The 21,530-nt window shown below is 38.7% G+C and overlaps 2 protein-coding genes across 3 annotated transcripts in view; one reads left to right on the top strand and one right to left on the bottom strand.

Annotated features, from left to right (window-relative positions):
- nbeab (neurobeachin b) overlaps window positions 1-21,530 on the bottom strand; it is a 201,267-nt gene that overhangs the window by 52,598 nt on the left and 127,139 nt on the right. For both annotated transcript variants that reach the window (XM_087851111.1, XM_087851113.1), the window contains exons 39-40: window positions 13,921-14,067; window positions 9,084-9,220 (exon numbers count right to left, since the gene is read on the bottom strand). In XM_087851111.1, the coding sequence (XP_087707237.1) occupies window positions 9,084-9,220; window positions 13,921-14,067 (284 nt within the window). The remainder of the gene's footprint in view (window positions 1-9,083; window positions 9,221-13,920; window positions 14,068-21,530) is intronic.
- Window positions 6,190-8,532, top strand: mab21l1 (mab-21-like 1). Its single transcript, XM_006796574.3, has one exon. It carries the CDS (start codon window positions 6,581-6,583, stop codon window positions 7,658-7,660), a length of 1,080 nt encoding a protein of 359 aa, XP_006796637.1. The 5' UTR covers window positions 6,190-6,580; the 3' UTR covers window positions 7,661-8,532.

The raw sequence follows: 21,530 nt of genomic DNA, 5'->3' as shown, positions 1-21,530 counted from the left end.
CTAGCATCCGCTCAGGGTGAGCCTCCCTCTTTCCCTCCTCTCCTTTTCACCTCCCCTCTTTCCCCTTGCTCTTGAAGGGAGGGTGACAGCAGCATAAAATGGTGGCGAGCAAATGTGCCTTCCATGTGGCAGCAGCGGTGGGGGTGACAGGCCAGGCTGAGGCCAGTGCTATCAGCAGTGCATGGCTGTTGCTTTGAACAAGCTGGATGGTCGCCATGGAGGATCAGGGTAGAGCTCATGAAACGCCAGCAGTTGCAAACAAAAGCATCTCAATATCAAATCAAGAAAAAGACCAGCCACCCTTGAGAGAAAACTGCTAGGTCTTTGATGAATGGAAACTTTGCTGTTTACTGACACTTGTTAATAAGTGACCGCACATCACACCATTATTCTGGTTTGTTTTACAGCCTTTAGACAAAACTGATTCAAAAAAACTGCATTTACTGACATTATATTTATTATTCATATTTTTTCACTGTGTTGTAATTTTAATTCAATATATAAAATATTTATATATGACTCACAGAACATAGGCATACTTAAAACTACTGAACAAAGCAAACTCACTTCATCCAGCAATTAGTGGCTGAGTCTTTCAGGGGGTTGTTATTTAACCCAGAGCTCTGAGGATGATGAAGCAAGGGCATAAATCACAGAGTGAAACAAGGCAGACTCCTCGATTCATTAATGGAAATGATCTGTCAATATGCTGGAGTCAATTCACACGTGTCAGCTGGGCTCAGCACACAATGGCCCAGCCAACTTATGAACTCCCTGCACCACTCCAACGAGTCCATAAAACAACTGGCAACGCCGCTGGGGAGCACCCCGAGACACCACCCTCTTGCACAGACCACCAGATGACACAGATGGGGCGAAACCAAACAAAGACGAGAGTCCCTTTGTACAAAGACGGACCCCTTTCAAAAGCCATTCATGCAACAAATTGGGGAAATCTGGCCATGCAGCACTTTGGGCTTGCTCTTTTATTAGCATGAGCCTTACGTCACAGTAAGTGAAATCAGATTTATGGCTCTCCGCTACAAAAAGTGGTTAAAATTAAGCGCAATTTTAAGAAAAAAAAGAAAGAAATAAAGCTAAGTTAACAACAGTTTGACTATGTTATCCAGGAACAGCTTGTTCTGCTCTAACTGAACCACGGTGTAACGAGCTGAGTCACTTTTTAAAATATTACATTTTGCTGCATTGCACAACAACAACCAAAGCATCAGCTAAAGAAACGCTAATGAGGAAAGCTACACAAAGACAATGCTGAGCCTTGCTTTCATGTCTTCTCCTCTGGAGCTGATGGATTATTTGGCTAAATATAGAGCTAAAACATGACATAATTTTTTATTGTCAAATCATCTTGACACGCTTGTAAGCAAATGTAACTTCAGACTTCGCGTTCACTGCATCAGATAGAGGTACAGATATCACCGATTTTCTTCGCACTCACAGGGAATAATACCTATTAATAACAGCCATGCACAAGGTACTGTAGGGGTAACTTTAAACAGCTTCAAGCTTTAGCACTTTCAAAGAAGGCCCATCAGTTATGGAGGTTTATTTCCATGTAGGTCATTAAGTATGAGCACACAAGCTTTCTCTTGTTAGTCCCTCTGCATTTTTCTTTTCTTGTTCTTTCTCAGCTGCACACTGGTGCTTCTGCAGCAATCTGCATAGAAAGACATTTGTCATCATTAGCCCTGCTCTGACAGTTGGCACCCGGTACCTCAGATCTCTAAGACTGGCAATTATGAACCCTTCATCCCTTATTTAGGCAACATCACCTAATTTCATCACAGGCCTCACCAACAGCGTTTGATTACCAACACCCCCAAACCTGCAATATGCCCTCGATTCTTGCATTTCCTTTGTTTTGTGCTTTGGTGTACTCCTACTCCCAGATCACATGACACGTGGGAGAGAGTTGTGTTCATTCAATCTGAGATTTGAAATTACTTATCATACACAAGGGCCGTAGAGAGGCCCGCATATGAGCATCATGGGGTCAGTGGGCAGATGATTACAGCACCCACTTTTAGACGGTAGACATCTTGCAGACATTAAGATTAATCACAGCGTTGTTGCTGAATGGCTGCCTTTAAGCACAAACAAGGTGAAAATCAACAATAAAGCAAAAACAAAGCAGCTAAAACAGAAAGGAAAATAAGTGCATGCTAACATATAAACTGTTCAAGTCTTTATGACCTAAACAAATCCAGTTTGTAGAAATCAACAATAGGAACTCATGTAGAATAAAGTAATAAAAACCAGGTGCCCTAGTTTCCAACACACGAACTGTTTAACAACAAAATACCAACTGCAAACTGCATGCTGATAAAGCGCAGCAGCACTGTCACTGCATCTGGCCAAATGCATAAAATGTGTATGAAAAGGTGTGCCGAGCATTACGTAAGATTGTATGTTCGTTTTAGTAACACAAACCAGGCATTTCTCTGGATTGTTACTTTGGCAAACAAACTTGAATTGTATATATATATATGCAAAATTCATGCAAATAGATGCATGTAATTTATCAGCGAGTCTGACAAGCGTACCATATTGCAGAGGGGAGGGGTGAAGGGCCAACTGAAGCTGAGACAATCAATTAAGTTTTATAATTTACACTTTTCTTCGTCTCTCTTTTCTCAGAATGCTCCATCAAACCAATACATTTGGTTATTTCTGTGTGCTGAAGCTTACTGCGAACAATGCCTGCTGAGGTTACCGCTAGAGGGTCTCCGGGTGCCCTCTGGCCATGTGCTCCAGCTTCCTGACTTATCCAAATGAGGCTGCTAATACACAGCGGAGAATAAAACAAATGAATGGACACAATCCAAAGGGGGTCCACAGTGAGGCTCCAGGCCCCAAAATTAACTGGCCTCCCACAGAGACACCATATTGCGTGGAATAATAATGCTCCATTATTAAAAATCCCAATGACAATTTCATTTTGTGACAAACAAAATTACAGAAAAATGTGTCAAAGTGAGTGACCATCCCATGAGTATATTATTTCTCACAGTTTGAGATCCAGCTATGTCACATAGCCGAAGTGTCACTGCTTTTAATCTGATCTGTACAAACAGATGCCATCCTCTTAAGTCCACTTTGGCTAATCCGTACATTAAATCGGGAGCTAGCTGGTTCAATTCCCTTTGTGTGTGGGAATACTGCTTGAGAGAGTCTTTTTTCAGACTAAAAAAAACCCAGAAACCTAATGAAATTACATGTGTCAGACTTTAGTTGTGTAACTAGATTTTTAATAAAACATCATTCACAAATACAACGTCAGTAAGAGGATTGCTCACCACAGAAATCTTGATCCAGTCTGTGGATCGTATTATTAGGTAATGCAAAATATTGAGCTGAAACACGCACATGTGATTCTTTAAAACTCTGTGAAAAGAGCACTGATTGCTATTTTCCCAATTTAAACTAATTTTCAAAACATAATTTTTAATGCATGATGCTGCGTAGTGTTTTATGCATGTGTGGTAAATAATACATATCTATACAGCAGCGTAAAGCACGCAAATGACTCTGGCGTCACTTGGTACAACATGACTTCCAGTCACTCGAAGCGGGACTCATCTGATCAAAGGCCAATTATGCCATCAGACGAGTACCACTGAACTTATGCCCATCTATGTTAATATGATGATCGGTCTTTCTAGAAGAAAGGAGAAAGAAAAAAGGAGAAAAAATGCATGAGTGTAGAGGCGTGCTCTTTGAAAACAAAGAGGCCTTCAAAACAGGGTCACATGCTTGTGCAAAATTAGGGGAAGTAGAAGTCATTGTATTGATTTACACAATCATGCATGTATTTTGCTCGGTCAGAAATAGGCCTGTGCTGGAATCGCAACCCCATATATCACATTGGAGGGCCTTCAATAGCCTAGCGGCATGGTGAATGAAGCAACAAAGATTGCAATGTAGTAATGGTAAAGATATGGGTAAGGAGACTGAATTGTCTTAGGCTAGACCTGACAACTGCTGGGACTGTCATGGGACTGCAGAGCAGGTTGAGTTACTGTGAGATCTGTGCAACCACATGCTTTAGATTAAGAGGTGATAATCTCAATGAAAATCCTTGCTTCTATCACGCATAGGGACGAAAACTGGAGTACAAACTCAAGAGGTGCAACTGGATTCTGAGGTATCTCACTTGGAGAAAGATAGCCTGGAAAGTGAGCCTAGTCTGGTTTCAATAAAGAACAAGTACCTGCTGAGCTGCAGACAGTGGGAGAGAGTGAGAGAAAAGACTATCAAAGCCCGAGAGGGGAAGACTTTTAGCTACCTCTCACCACATGAAAACGTTCAATAACGTCCTCCACAGTCACCAGAAATATTTCAATAAGAATAAAACATTTAAGTTGTAAAATGTAGTTAAAGTTACCACAGTTAAATGTGGTGAAAAGTAGAATAAAATAAGATTGTTATTATTTAGTGTAAGCTAGTCTCAAACGACTGTATTTAAAGAAAGTAAAAAATAAAAAGAAATCTACCCAAATCTGTCATTTCTGCCTAGTAACAGTGTGAAATTATCACAGAGGTTTACCAAGCAGCTACTGGCAGTGTGTTCATGACAGGCTGTGCTGATAATGGGAGTCACCTATCTATCAAGGTCCTTCGTGCACACACGCCACCTCCCGCTCAGCCGCATCCATGTAGTTAGAGCTGGAACTGACGAGCAGCGGTTTGCCCTCATAATGTCTGGTTGTGTGCAGTTCAGGCTAGAGCAGAGATGAGTGTAAATGACTTTTTGTTGCTTATCTGATCCACGCAGCATCATCTTTTTGAAGTCGTCTTCAAAGCGTGCACTGTATTGTGAGATGGAGTGCCAGTGCAATGATGAGAGCCAGAAGAGGGTTTAGTGCAGATGTAAGCTCACTTTATTGAGGATCATGGCACTGTGTATAAAATGCACATACACATGAAAATTATTTTGTTTTTATTTACTTTTTTATTTTTCATTTTCAAAATATTGAAACAGTTTATTTTTTTCCTGGATTTTTTTTTTTTTTTTTTGGGGGGGGGGGTTATTACTATATTGTTGAATAAAGTACCTCTATTTAAGAATGCAGTATTCAATGTAAAATATTTTATTTATTTAAATAATTATTTACATTACATACAACACACAATAATAACTCTGACAGTCTTTAATATTAAAATTACTTTCAGAGAAAATTAATAACCCAAAGACCAAAATAAATATTTAATTATTGCACATTGTCATTCACTGACTGAAATTAATTTTTTGGTTAAAATGATAAAACTCTTTTTTTAAAATGTAGAAAACTGTAAGAACCATATAGTTGTTAAGATTACAGCTGTCTTGGTTTTCTTACAAAATGCATTAATTTAAATGCTAAAATAAAATTACACTGTTGCTGACCCCCCCCTCCCCCAAAGAAAAATACAAATACATACATAATGTACATAAAAAATACTTTAAAAAAAAATCTCGTTATCATACAAGCTGAATTTTTAAAGCTGACATAAGTTACTCAAACTCACAACTACTAAATTAAATAATAAGTCAAAAATGATAAATAGCTTAAAACTATTTTATTCTTGCAAAATAAAGGCGGTAGTTCAACGCTGTTTATTCACCTAACATAACATTTAAAGATCCAATTAAAAAAGCAAAGCTTGATTGTTTTCATTAATTTATGTCTTAAAATGTACAAAAGTATTTTTAATCCATACATATAAATATATTGCTGTGTGCATTTCTCCGTTTAAATTGTGATTTATCTGCTTTAACCTACATGAAAAAATCGATCTCGTGCGATGCAGAAAGAGGACAATTTAAATAAAACTGAAAACTGAGCCGTTTATTAGACGAATACATGAATACCAAACAATTCTAAACCCACCTACTGTTTCAAATATGATTCAACAAAGTGCACTAAAAAACATAGAAGATAGCGTCCAAGGAAAATAAGACACGTTGAGCTGTGGAAATTCTGCTTTCTTCTTCTCTCCAAATGCGTAGGTGTACTTCCGCTCCTCGATATACTACTAGTACCTGTACTTTTTACTTGTATATAACACCCGGGGATGAATTTGTTTTCGATAAACTGCGGTGACGCATCGGACAGCGATTGGACATCTTGGTTTCAACTCCTCCCTTATAATAAAGTGTGTGTGTGTGTGTGTGTGTGTGTTCCCGTTGTAAAACACAGCAATACCGGGCGTCTGCGTCAAGAGGACACACTCCACTCTGCGCAATTACGCGGACTCTTAACTGGCACAGTGATCAGACAAAAACGAAAAAGGCATTTCTACTGAACAAGACTGAAATGGACTTTTAATCACGACACCCTTCTAATTTCGAGGACTTGCTTTGAACACTTCAATGCAGTTTACGGCACACCAGCTGTGAATGTTGTGATATGATTTTTACGCGTGTGCTCTGAGCACAGCTTATTTGTTTTATAAATATACTTTTTTCTTTTTAGATAGCTTTCTTTCTTCTCTAAAATTGGCTCCCGTACAAACAGTCGCGTTGGATCCCTCGGCTTACTGCGAGACTCCGGTGTATAACCCGGATCTCTGCCCTAATATGATAGCCGCCCAGGCAAAGTTGGTGTATCACCTCAACAAATACTACAACGAGAAATGTCAGTCTCGGAAAGCAGCCATCGCCAAAACCATCCGAGAGGTGTGCAAGGTGGTTTCGGATGTCCTGAAGGAGGTGGAGGTGCAGGAGCCCCGCTTCATCAGCTCTCTCAGCGAGATGGATAATCGTTTCGAGGGACTGGAGGTCATTTCGCCCACTGAATTCGAGGTTGTGCTCTATCTGAATCAGATGGGAGTATTCAACTTTGTGGACGACGGGTCCATTCCCGGCTGCGCCGTCCTCAAACTCAGCGATGGCCGCAAGAGAAGCATGTCTCTGTGGGTCGAATTCATCACAGCCTCCGGTTACCTCTCTGCGCGCAAGATCCGATCGAGATTTCAGACACTGGTGGCGCAGGCAGTAGACAAATGCAGCTACAGAGATGTTGTCAAAATGGTCGCTGACACAAGTGAAGTGAAGCTGCGCATTAGAGACAGATATGTGGTACAAATCACGCCAGCTTTCAAGTGCACTGGCATCTGGCCACGGAGCGCTGCGCACTGGCCCCTGCCTCACATTCCCTGGCCGGGACCTAACAGGGTGGCAGAAGTCAAAGCGGAAGGTTTCAATCTTTTATCCAAAGAGTGCTACTCCCTGAACGGCAAGCAGAGCTCAGCAGAAAGCGACGCCTGGGTCCTGCAGTTCGCAGAGGCCGAGAACCGACTCCTTCTGGGTGGATGCAGGAAGAAGTGCTTGTCTGTCCTCAAAGCGTTGCGAGACCGTCACCTCGAACTGCCCGGGCAACCTCTGAACAACTACCACATGAAAACCTTGGTTTCCTACGAGTGTGAGAAGCATCCCAGGGAGTCGGACTGGGATGAGAACTGCCTCGGCGATCGCCTGAACGGGATACTATTGCAACTTATTTCGTGTTTGCAGTGCAGAAGGTGCCCTCATTATTTCCTGCCCAATTTAGACCTGTTTCAAGGAAAACCTCACTCTGCTCTAGAGAATGCAGCCAAACAGACTTGGCGACTGGCGAGAGAAATACTGACCAACCCCAAAAGCTTGGAGAAACTCTGAGGTAAAAAATAAAATATATTAGTTCACCTCGTCTTAAAAATGTTTTGAAGAGGCCTAATGAGCTCCTAAACGGACACAAAATATTGCCAACCGATTTGCAAGTCTTGTGAAATGTGACTGTCTTCTGTTGTTATGTTTTGGCCTAGCCTGTTTCAAGATGATTTTCTTTTTTTAAATAACAGCTTAGCTTGTCACTCCCCCCCGTGCACCTTTTGGAGGTGTCAATACTTAAATTTAAATTATTGGCTAATCCAGGAGGCCACCTCAGAAGTGGTTCCTTTCCTCTCCGTGTCACACGGCTGCCTAAATCCTGCATTTCCTTAAACGCTTTAGAATAAAGCCCGAGACAACCTTTGGAAAAACAAAAAAACACATCTGTACATTTTATACTGTAAATACATTCATAGATTGTGATTCGAGTGGTCTGAAATTGTGAATGTTGTTCTGTGACACGTAAATAGGATCCACCTGTTTAAATCTACTTCTGAACTTTTTTTTCTTTATCTGGTAGAAACGTTTTTAATTTATACTTGCATCAGTGGTAGTCTGATTCACCTGTTTCAATGGACTTTTTCTAATTTTTAAAAGTTTACATTTTGATGGTAGGCGTACAGCATTTTGTTACATTGAAAACATTCCATCGATTTACTTGAATTATTATTTAAAGTACAAACATTTGAATTGTTTTTCTCTACCGTGCTTAGGCCTACATGATTTAAAAAAAGAAAGAAAAGAAAATGATAACATATATATAGTATAAATATATATTACAGTTTAATTGGAAAAAAAATGCACTTGAAATACACTGGATTATAACATCTGTGATCTGTTTTTTTATTTCTGTCTTTGATCTAATTTAAAGAGCTAATAAAACGAGCTGTTTTATATTTGTGTCCCATTATGGTTTTATTAAATGTGTATTTGAAATAGTGAAGTAGGCGTAATGCGAAGAAATAATTATTTATTGGAACTTTTCATGTTGGGGATCTCATGCTCTCGTTAGTATTCTACATTTCAAACTTTCTAAAAGAAAAGAAGGGAGGAAGAAAGAAAAAAGTAATTTTCTTATTTAACGTTTTCTTATTCAATATTTTAAAGGAATCCAGCAGATTGGAAGAAAAGAAAAGAAAGAAAAATGTATTAAGTACACAGCACTGGGGTCCAAAAATATGACCTAATAACAAAAATCGGAGCAATAAACTTATTCAAAAAAAAAAAATACAGAGCATATGCGGAAGAGCGAAGGACTTTATTTTTCAAGAAAACATGAAATCTCGCGTTTTGATTTTATAAGTAAATTAAACGTAAATGCTTAACACCTGTAAGACGATTGCAACGGAAGGGCAAAAAACACCGAGAAGCACGTCTGAAACCAACTGGCCGCTTTAAACTTGAGCTGTACACTTGCTTGCAGGTTACTTACCTTTGAGTCGACCCTTTTGAAGGCAGGGTCATCCTCGTCCACCTCAAAGTAGATTTCAGTGGTGGTGATGGACAGAGTCCCCCGAGCCACCAGGACAGGGGCAACAAGCTGGGCCGGGCTGCTCAGGACCACTGGGCCTGTAGAGTGCAGAGGGGATGGCCACATGCTCAATAAGTAACGCGCAAAAAATAAAAAATATTATTACTCTTTTTTAAAACAATTATTATATTAAATAAAGCGAGATCAGTCTAATTCCGCTAAACTGCCCAATGCGATTACAGGGGGTACCATCATCTCGCGGCCTATTATCCACAAATCCCAGACGTACTACCACCATCTGTAGATATAATTAGGAATGTATTTGAATCTTTTTTCAAGCATTGCGTTTTTTTTTATTGAAACGGTTTAATTCATCAATATAACGTATACATTACGGCAATTGTAGGGTTTTTAAAGGCCTGTTTCTCATAGTGTGCATCCGTACATACGAAAATACAGCGTATTCAGTGGAGTTATAGGGATGTAATTAAAAATTATTACAATAAATTTCAATATTTATATACACTATTAAGGAGAACAAAAAATGCTTTTGCAGTCTGAATGGTTTCCATAAAGGCAATCCAAATAAGAAAAGAAAAACGCTCTTATTATACATGAGATTAAAATACGATTTTACACAATTTTTATTCAAGACTGTTTTGACAGGGACAAGCCAAGCGACGAATTCGGAAAATTAAATATAAAAATGACAATAAAAAACAGAAATAAATGAAAATAATAATTAAAAAAAACTCTAGTAAACCTCGTTTTCAATTCCAAAAAGTCGTCGAGAGTGTTAAGGTGGGCTTGTGGCCCTGGTCAGCTGATAGTGATCACATCTTCATTTCAGTCTCCTCCCTCCTTCTCCTCCTTGTTCTCAGATCAGTGTCGCTGTGGAGTACCGTTACAGTGATTTGTCTGCTCTCAAACGAAACCTCTCGAAATCAGGATATTTATCGATTCCTTAAACTCCAAAGAGCCACTTTAATGTCTCATCAATCTTAATCTGCGCTCCTCGGCCAATTATGGCCGCTAGTGTTACAGGAATACAAGTGGATTTCGGTCTCAACTCCCAGAGCGCCCCTTCATCGCTCTTGCAGGCTGCACAGTTAAACCGCCCTCCCTGATTTTTTTTTTCTTTCCTCAGCGTTGCTCGGATCCATTAACGGTGATCCTATCTGCTGATGCTATCAGCGCAGACGCTACACGTTGCTTACAAGCTTCATATAAGTAACCAGTAACCTCAAGCCTGTTTTTCTGCATGTCTGATAAGGTCTGGTGTATTTGTTTAAAAAGAGAGCGAGAGAGACAGCGAGAGAGATTAAAAAGGGAGGGGGAGTACCAATAAGAGTGAAAGTATGTGAATTTGTTTTTACATTAAAATAATATTTGAAATACAATCGATTCTTTTTGTCATAAAAGCGTTGAGCGACAATAAAAGTTGACTGCCCTTTTGTTCACACCAGACCTTAAATTATAAAGCGTTCCACCTCTTACTAAAAGTAACACCTCTAGGACTAAAGCATTGTAGATTTGCCCTGAAGGACTAGGCACAGAGAAATGCTCTATAGCTTCCAGCATTAAGCCACAGCATCCATTGCTCATAGGCAGGAAGAGGATTAGGCAGTAATCCCCTCAGGGATCCTTCCATAATTAGGCTATATGGCATTAAAATGTTTACATGAGAATAATGAAATTAGGGGCAAGTTACACAGGACGAGTTGCGCAGCATGAGTGCTCTATATAGAGTAAAGCTTAAATTACCAGGCTGATGGGCCTTTGTCTTAAATAAAATGCAAATATTTCTTAAATGACAGGCCAATTTAATGAAGTGATGAAAAGTCTCATTTCATTGTGGTGGGAGTTTGGGAGAACTGCTGAGAAGATGGGTATATTATTACCCACAATCCATCTAGTGGACTGCAGTGTTTGATTAGTGCATTTAGATTTTATATTATGACAGAAAGAGAAAGGGACATGGGTTACAAGCATACCAGAGCAGTATCATTTAGTTAGAAATTCTTACACGTCCACTTATAGCAGATATATATATATATATATATATATATATATATATATATATATATATATATATATATATATATATATATATACACACACACATTTACATACAAAGACATGCATTTTTTTAAACTACGAAAGTACTCACAGATGTTTGAAATGACAAAACAAATTTTGGGAACAAAAATAAACTTTTTCTCTTCCTCTCCCATCCTTTGAGATTTACGGTCATAAACATTATGTTGCTTTTTTCTTTATGAAGATGTTACATCTCAAGGGATCAACGCTATGAATGGAGACCTAAAATGGATTCAGAAAGCCTAAATTAGGGAGAACAAAATGGTTGCGGTGCCTAAACCACACTTTGGGGTATATTAACATGGTTCCGGGATGCCAGCTGAGCAGTCATATTTACAGTCTCCTCTTTGATACGAGAGACAGTCTGCGAGGAGGCTCTGACTTCTCCCTTCTTTGTTCTCACACACACACACTTCTATTTTCACCGATTTTGGTAACAATATGTGCATACAAAAAGGTTCATTTAATGCCAGCCCAGGCATAGACAGCATTTCCACCGTTTGTGGGGGGAGCAAAACTAATCATAGGTTCAGTAACCACAACTGCCGGAGCCCATGAGTGCAGGCGCCGCCCCTTTGGCAGCAGTTGCAGGCACTGACCCAGTGGCTGGCAGGAGGAGCGCTGTTGTTGACAAGGATCTAGTCTCAGATCTGTCTTTAAGGCTGTTCATGCCTGAGATTAGATACAGGACAAACACAGACAGAGCATCCTGGTAAAAACATTACCCAAATGTTACAGTGCAGGGGAGCTGCCCTACTGGTAAAAAAAAAAGAGAAAAGAAATGCATTCAACTTCCATTTATCACAAATAGTTATATACATAGTTAAACCAGAATTTACTTATCAAAATCAGTGTCAACCTTCACATTTTGGTTCCTAATTTCAGCTCACACTTCATAAATGTATCTCAAATATTCAACCTCAGCATTTCTGTTTTGTACAGTATCATTATTAATTCTCTGAGGATAAAACACTTGGTTTGTATGCTAGCACTCGCGTTGGCGTTTAGGCAGACCAGTGCAGGGTTCATCTGACAGACATGAGTGTTTGACTGCCTGCTGGCCCTGGGACAAAAAGGAGGGGTGAGTGTCCTCCTCTGAGATTCATCTGTGGGATCTTAGAGGGGATTTCACTGCTCAGCAGTGCCCTGGTTCAGACTGAGATCCATATGCTAAGCCACAATAACTCTGTAATGCACCACTGTGAAAGAGAGATGTTTATTTAAGTGTCTGGCAATAGTTTTTAGACTATTCCCTTTCCCTACATTTTTTTTTTAAAAATGACAGTTTGTTCCTGGAATGAATAAATTCGATTCATGCATTTATATCTGTTACTGTCATGCAAGTTTGTTGCAGCTCTGGTTTTACAGGATTTGGAAATAACAGTTTGGCAACCTAACAGCTACTCAAGTACTAAGATTGTGCAATCATACCACTGAAACTGCAGTTAAACCAACAGAACCTGGTAACATCTTCTAATTATCAGTTCAGTTTTGTTAGTTTTGAAGACAATCCAACCACCATGAATGCTCTATCAGGGAAAAACAAATGACAGCACATAACATTTAAATTTAAATTTACATCATGACTGAAAAGGCATGTCGGCCAAGAGCTAAAAATGTTATGTATATACAGCATTGATGCAGTGTGCGTTTATTTATATATTCTGAAATTAAAACAGCATCCCATGACAACAGCAACTGCTAACAAAGAGTGATGGGCTTTCACCACTTGTAGAAAAACTGCATCTACTTTTTTTTTTTTTTTTTTTGCTGCTTTTTGTTCTTGTTCACCAAACAATAGAAAAAAAAAATGTTTTTGTTTTTTCTGAACGTAGAATGACTGCTAGGGTTAAGTATTACTTTATATTCTAATAAAATAAATAACTTTAGGCATCGCACACACACACAAAACATCAATCACCAGTTGTTTGCACGAGGTGTTAAGTGAAGATCTGGCTTTATCGACAAGAATGCAGTCCAGCATTCTTGAGCTGCACTCAAAGCTGAAGCGAACTCTGTCTAACTTACCTTTTAAAGCTGTGCCGAGGTTCAAAGGCAGCACAATTTTCTCCAGACATGTATTACTCTGGTCAAATTACAGACGTTTTGGCCAATCACCACCTTTACAGTATGCTACACTATTAACTGAATTGTATTAAAGCTGTATTAGGATACTGACTGTGAAATCCGACAATAATCATACAGGTAACACAAATCTAAGATGTTTTAATCAGTACAATTTCTATTCTTTGGCTCTTCACAATTAAATAATGCAGCAGAATTAAGAATAATTAAGCTTCTTTAACACCCAAATATAAAAATCTATTCTATTTTAAACGTTTTCCATTCAATAGATTGTATCTATTAAAAGTGTGACTTATTATGTTATAATATACAGTAGCTGTCAAGTATGTGTGTGGTATTAGGGTTATTTTTTATGGTTAATACCGTCAAATCATTGCATGAGAATAGGTGTATTATCCGACATCCAATATATCACGTTATACTAAAAGTACCAAACAATTACAGTGCATCATGCTCTTACCAAATATTTCAAGGTTTTTACTTTCAGATATACTTTTACCACTGCAATTTCATTTTAGTGCACTTTAAATGCTACAACACATGCATCCAATGACTTCACCGATTATGCCAGCTATTAGGATGGGAACAAGCAGCAGTGGTGATTTATACTTACCACCCAGGTTGTCCATCTCCTTCTCCTGCAGCAGGCTGACAGCATCGTCGTCTCCATCCAGTATTAGTTCGGTCTCGGAGTTCTGAGTGGTGACAGTTGGGCTGCGGAACACCGTCTTAGACTTGACCACTTCGTCCTTCTCAGAGGCTGTAAAAGCAAGTACGGGAAGAGAGAGCACTAAATGTTGTCTACGGCTCTTTGAAGCTAATAGCAGGATTTGCAACCGTGCTTATATGAGATTGAGATACTCGGTTAATGATTTTTTTTATATATATATAATTATTTAAAAGCAGGTGGGGCAGAAGTGTGTGCCTATAGTTTTGAATTTCTTTTCTTTGATTTTTTTCTTTTTTATTTCAGAAAACTCTTAGAAAAACAAATAAACATGAAAAGCACACAGAAACATTGCTATCTAATATTGATTTGAGTTCATAAGGCACTATGTTGCATTGGAAGGCTTATAACCTAATTAGGCTATCCAAGCTCAAAACATGGGAACTCATTTCATATACATGTTTATCATAATACACATTGTCCTCTATAGTTTATATGCAAATATTTTGAAGCATAACGTAATAAAGTGTACATAATGCTTTCAGAAGGTTAGCATAATCTACACAAATACCTTTGTTGGAAGGATGCTACTTGCTAGCCCCTATTCATTAGTTTTCTCAGCCACTTATCCACCACCAGTCTATTTCTATTTCTGCTATTTACCACAGAGGTTTTCAGTGCTTTATTTTTCCTCAGCAAAACTGTAAAATCCAATCAAAATGTTTAGCAGTTGTACCCTACGACTGAGCAATCACTTGCTTGAAAAGTCAGTGAGGAATTTAAATAAAAGAAAATAAGTGTGAGTTACTCAAGGGGATAATAAATATCGAACAAGAAAACAACACTATTGCAACAGCAGCAAAAATCAAGTTAAAAAGTTAAACCACACACACACACACACACAGTCATGGTAACAGTTGAGAAAATATAAATGTTTTTGGATAATATTTGGTGGAAAAAACCTTTTTATTCCTATCTATAAACTAAAATGCAAACATATGGTAAAGTATAAAAACTGAGAAAAATAAAGCATGGAGAATCTCAGCGTGAAATGAATAGTGATACATGGGATGAACCTGATACAGATGCACACTAATGTACTTGCCATTCCATATAAAAGAATGTCAGAGTACACATTTGCTCGCTGACTGCTTTTTCGAGTGGTTGAACATCAGAGGTGTTTCAGCTTTTATTTTTAGACAAGGTCAACAACAAAACGCTACCTGCATCTTAAAAGACCAACAGCTGAGTCAGGCATACGTCTTAAGCTCATAGCAGATTAGAGATATCATTTGCCTCTTGCAGATACTTGACAAGAAGGAGACTGTGCAGACAGCACAATTAGAAGGCTGCTTAGACCAAGACTTCATCATATGGCTATAGTGAAGCATGTGTTCATACATCCTTGAAAAAAACAAAGAGCTCCAACAACACATTTATCAGCTTAAATCAGCCCATCTCCAACATGTGCCTGCCACACAGCCGCTCAAAGCGTTCATGTGAATTTGTCTTTCTGACGTCCAATGTGGGAAATAACCAGAGGAGAAATTTGCGCGTGCGAAAGGAAGAACACATATCACGAAACGCGAGGTGGCTGACACCAGCCTGACATGTTTCCTTTCAGCACAGTTCTTAATTCGCCTCTCCCTCCCCTGAGGAACATGTACCTTGTCTTGAAGAGGTCACATTTGACTGTTGTCAACACTGCTACGAAGAAAAAAGTCTGCTTCCTGCTCTGTCTCATATCTGGAGTGCTTTCATCAGACGAAAGGAAGCAGTCTGAGCATTTCGGAAATGAATTCTGCGCAATGTTAAAGCCAAAAGCCAGCCAGCGGTCAGGAATCAAAGCAGAAAGAGTGAAATTGAAAACTGTAATTCTGTAAACCATCATTATACTCAGAGTAAATGAGGGAAACCTCGGCAGACAGGCCGATGTTCTGATTGGCAAGTCTGGACAGGGTTGAGTAGACCAAATAAACCATGCTGATTTCTACATGCAAACGACCAACATCTCCTTTTTTTAGGGCAGGCAACAATGCAGAAGGAGAGGACTGAACCCAGCTTTGCCCAAAATGCAATTTAGTTCTCAGAGAAAAGAAAATGAATAAGGTTATAAATAAGAAATGGAGTGGTATGACATGTAGGAGAAAATGTGCTGACATGAAAAGCGATGTTCTCTAGAGTCATGGCCATGGATGGACTCTCATATTAAAAGTGCTGCTGTGAGAAGAGTCAACAATTTGTCACCATTACTGGACTTGCTGTGCAGTCATGTTGAGGCGGACTCATTAGAAAGCTTTTCATGAGTTCACCCTGGGCGAATGTAGCAAAACAAGAGGAATGTTCCTTCAAGGACCTGATATGACTCATGTGATTGACACAAAATAAAAATGAATGGAGACGAGGGCCGGCTGATGAAGATGCGTGTCGCCTACTGAAGGACATGTCATAGTCTTTTCAGCTCTATGCTTTAGCAATAAAAAAAATAGATGGAGTGAAATGTGCCTTATGAATTATCTTATTTTGCTTTTGCAGGTAAAATTGATATTATTATGTTTCTGATGTAGCGCAACAATAAAAAAATGCAACATCCACTGACAGAGCTCTACTTACACCCTCACCAGTCCGGTGGTAAAGTCCGTCATTTATATAGTTTAGTTGAATATTTGACTCTGTGATACCCATTTAGCAAAAATAAATTTATGATCCACTTTGGTTGTGCTCGTGTCTTTTCATTCAAGTTTTTCTTTTGTAGTTTCCAGTTTACTTTGATATGCAGGCACTGTTTTCTCCAAGGTTAACTTCCTGGTTGCGGATAAACTCTCATGGATGGATGCATATGAATGTCCTCTACTCCATCACACTGTAATGTTTTGCTATGATATGTTTCAACCGTGCAAAAGTGGACTTTGAGGTAAGATCTCTCTCTTTTTTGGTGGGTTGCCATGTTTCTAAAGCACCGACTTGTTGATATAACATCAAACTCAATGCACCATTCAAACATTAAAAACAGCAACAAAAGAGTTTGCTATGTTTTTGTGGAGTTGGCTTTAGTAGGCTTGAATGTAACAATTCGGAGTTTAGGATTGGAGAAAAAGTAATAGATGTTCTTTTTGTATTTTGTTTCCTGCCTGCCTTGGCAATAATTAAATCTGGAGAGTTGTGTAGTTTTTGTATGTCTTAACGCCACAATGAAAAGACTTGGATGAATACAGTTTTTAATTGCTGCAAATGTCTGTTTGATTTTACCCTTGCTATTACAAACTGTTTACTCAGGGACTACTTTGAGATACTGCTTAATCTTCTTTTCAGTAATGTGCTGGGACACTGTTCCTCCTCTGTAAATTTAGAATAAATAACAATAAAAAGCAGATGTCTGAACCAACTTCCTGGACCGTTGTACTTATTTTGGTTTTATAAATCCCCCAAAATATACACAGATTTATTTATTTTTTTGGCCTTAAGGTTTTCTGTGAGAAAACCTCTCTACGACACGGTTAATGTCAAAGTTTGCATTTCAGTCCCAGGAAAATCTTTACGCAAACTTAACGAAGCAGTTATTATATTTTGTATTGTATTTACTAATCAAACTGAAAACTACAAAATAATAATGATAACAATAATAAAATAAATAAGCATGCAAAAGAGAGAAAAAAAAAGCTATGTGGTAGAAAGCTCTGACTGCCTCTCACAAGCCCAAGCCGCTGGCTCATATCCTGATCAACAGTATTAACATAACATAGAATAACATACACAGCAATCTGTGAAAAGTTACTGTCATTGACTCCTAAGTGTCACAGCAGTTTGCTTTTAAGCTCTTTAGAAACAGTTCCAGGAGGAGCTACCGATCACTGGTCTCCTGGGTCGTTTTGTTCAATCACCGAGTTGAAACTGCCTCAGAGTGCACTAATTACACTCAGTAAAGTGCAATGCAGAGCTTTCATGACCTCAGTGGAGGCTGATGAAGACCTGCCGGCTGTCACTAACAGAGGCCGTCTCTGAACGCACAAAGTCCGGAGTTCACCCTCTCGGATATGCAATGCCCAATGTGGCACAACTTTCTTTAAAACACTGAGTCTAACTTCATCTTTAATTTTTGCCCTGGTCAGACAGATTTGTTATATAGAGTTTAAAATATGCTAAAGGATTTAAAAAGTTATTCAGTTGTTCAGTTCAAATAAACTTTTCAAGCTTAGATAAAGGCTCCCATTTTGAAAATATTTTAGGGTTGAGCAGTTTTATTACACAATGTGGAAAAGATGAGCTTTGAAAAGCCTTCAAAGGAGCATTTAATCAACTATAGCAACACTGCCAGGGTCCATTCTTGTATTGATACAGAGGGTTGTGGCACTGGAATTTTATTTTTTATCTCAGTAGTGTAGTGTAAGCATGGCTTTTTGCAAGTCTTATGTATAATATAGACCCTCCCTCTTACACTTTTCGCCATTCCTCAAAAAGAAATCCACAACATCCTTCTCTCATATGTTCATCCCAAAATCAATTCTCCTTATTTGTACTCCAGCCTGTAGTCCTGTTTATCCATTTTTTTTGTTAAGAGTCGCCCACTAATGGAGACGATGTCAGCTTAATAAAATAAATGGCACTTTCCAAAGAACACAGTTCAAAAATGTATTTCATTATTAGCTTTGTTGTGAGCGGTTCTGTTCAATTATGATTGTCAACTGTATCACTCTTCCTTTCTGAGGAAGCATCCATCTATCCATGATTAGAGGTTCCTCCTTATGCAAGTAAACATTAATGACACTCTACTCCGCATTCTTAGCTAGCTGCATTCTTGTTTTGGCTGATAAATGTACACCAGTGAGAAATCAGTTCGTACTCAGAACAAGGTGTGTGGAAGAATTAAATTGTGGATCGTGATTTCTGGAAAGTGACACTTTTTATATGTATATTTTTGGTGCTTCGAGCAGGTAAATGCCACCTGGTTCCATTATATTTAACTGCAGGAAGACATAGTGCCAAAACAGGAAAATTCACACCAAAGTAATCTAGACACATAAATAGCAGTATGAGCCACAGGGAAAATCTTCAACAATTTGTTACATCTCGTAATTCACTTATTATGCTGTAAATAAAACTCCATATATTTGGAAGAAAAAACAAAAACAAAACTTGTATCTCAAGGTAGACCCCAACTTAAAAATCTCAAGTCTTACCTGACTTTAAAAAAAAAACAACTCTAGAGCTTCTTCAGGAGCGTTGCTGTTTTATACATACATAGATTATTTACAACACTATCACCAGACTGCACTATCATTCACACAAGTTTTGCGCACTCATTCCAACATCTATAGAATATGAACTCTATAGAACAGTTTAAATATATCTCTTCCGTTTCCTAGATTCAAATCCTGTCCTCCTACGCTTGCTCTCCACAGGCTCCACATTCCACAAGAGTCCTGCTCATGGGATTGCATTACTGTGAAGGGCGATGCAATTCAGCCTCTTGTCTCTATACTTTTATTTACTCTGCACTGAAAGATGAAATGAGGGAGGAGGGGGAATGACAACTTCATACTTACTGCAATGCGGGCCATCTGTATGTGTAAACATAACAACTTTGATGTAAGGGAGTTTATACAGTGCAGACGCTTCCACTTGGGGTAATCTTTATCCAATATCCTGGAATAATCAGAGGTTACAAACAATCTCTTCTCTTCATCAAAACACTTAAAACAAGGTCTAATAATCCCCACACCTCCATATACTTGCTGAAAAGCAGCATTCAAATGTCGTTATTTTGGATTTACATGTTAGCCAGCTCATTTATCTTCATTTAATATCTGTGATTATAAAGCTGGAGCGAGCTGGAGAAGGTTAATATCACATCATGACTCTGCCTCCGCAGAAGTACAGAGCTATAAAGATCTCTGCCTGGGGCAATCAGCTCTGAGAGAAGGTGCTCACCTGAAATGAGACAGCAAGGACACTCGGAGGTAAAACACCCCGTTAAACATTTGGATCAATATTAACGTGACTTCCATTTCATGCTTGCCCAATTCCAATCACCTAACAATATACTCGGATACTGGGCGGAGGCTGGCGGTAACAGGGCAGGTTATTACAGGAAGAGGGCAGAGACAGAATGTGCTGGCTAAGCTGTCAATGCTGCTAATAGACAACGAGGTAGAGTTTAAGGCAGAGTTTAACCTCCCATCACACATGTCCGTGATTGCACACACTCTTGCACACACATTGTATAAGTTATACTTGTACTAGTTTTAACAATAACTTGATTTAAACAAATACAGATGACATTTAAAGTTGTGTATTAAATTTGAATGATATCAAAACTCCACAGAGGACATTCTTTTTCTGAGATAAACACCAAACTCACTAAAACCTTATTGCAAAATACATCATCGTTTAACATGTGGTACTAACCTCTAAAGTCTGAAAATACCGGCAGTTCAAAAAAAAAGATAGAAAGCAGTTAAAATAATTGGTAAAACTTGTGAAATATAAAAAATCTTCTTAATATCAAAGAGAAAACAAAAGAATGCGGTGCCAACAACCATGCAAGCCACTCGCTGAAATGTTGGTTTAAAAAAATGTTCTATTGCACTTTCATTTTACCCAAGACTGACATTTACTCTGAACACAATCATGCAAGTCTGCCCTCTTCAAACTTAAATGGTGCCCGAGTGTATACTGTCATATCCTGCTGTCAAACCAGGAACTGGCTATTCAATTTAGACAACCTGCTGGTTTTCCAGTAGTCTCTGATTTTAAAGCCTCAGTAATGACTCTCATGGGCCAAGTCAAACAAGCCTCTTTGTTTTTCTACTATAGTGCCTATGCTGCCTGGAAGCCACTAAAGAGTTGTATAGCATCTCCATCAAACCCCAGAAACAAAGTCTGGATATGACAAATGATTTCCAACCTCTCAGCCTTTGCACCAGGATTATCTACAAAGAACAGGTCCTATCCTTAATACTATGCTAATTAAAAGTGAATACTCTTGTAAAAAACACAATGTGTCATAATCCATTTTTTTTAAACTGCCAACTGTCACTGCCAAAAAAAAAACCTGCTGAAGCTGTAACAAAGAACAAAAGGTTTCTCATTTTAACTCATAACAAAAAAATGGCCTCGACTGCGCAACCACATCAAAGACTGCTGGAAACAGCCTGAAAGTGCAGCTCACCTCTCATGGAGAGCAAGAGGGCCATCCGACCGCAGGCGATCCCTTTCACTTGACAAGTTTATACATTATTCCGCTCATTAAAACCACCGCATGCCAGCAGGACTTCAACAAGTCTTCCGTCAACCTCATTGAGGTCCTAATGTCACATTGCAGAAAGAAAACTGAAAGCTCCAAAACATTCTGGTGAACGAATGACGTAAATAGCAAGTAAAGTTCACAGTATGACACGTGTTACCTGAGTCAGTAAAGCAGCTAATTCAATTCAATTCAATATTATTTATATAGCGCCAAATCACAACAACAGTTGCCTTAAGGCACTTATTGTAAAGGTAAAAACCCTAGATTAATACAGAGATAATGCACACATGCTAACACATACTTTGAGCAC

This window comes from Neolamprologus brichardi, chromosome 14, assembly GCF_056152115.1.
Source record: "Neolamprologus brichardi isolate AB-2024 chromosome 14, ASM5615211v1, whole genome shotgun sequence".
Classification (NCBI taxonomy): Eukaryota; Metazoa; Chordata; class Actinopteri; order Cichliformes; family Cichlidae; genus Neolamprologus; species Neolamprologus brichardi.
This window is presented reverse-complemented; position numbering and strand designations above follow the sequence as displayed.

Excerpts from the sequence above, each read along its gene's own strand:
- mab21l1 (XM_006796574.3), top strand. The coding sequence starts at position 6,581 with ATGATAGCCGCCCAGGCAAAGTTGGTGTATCACCTCAACAAATACTAC.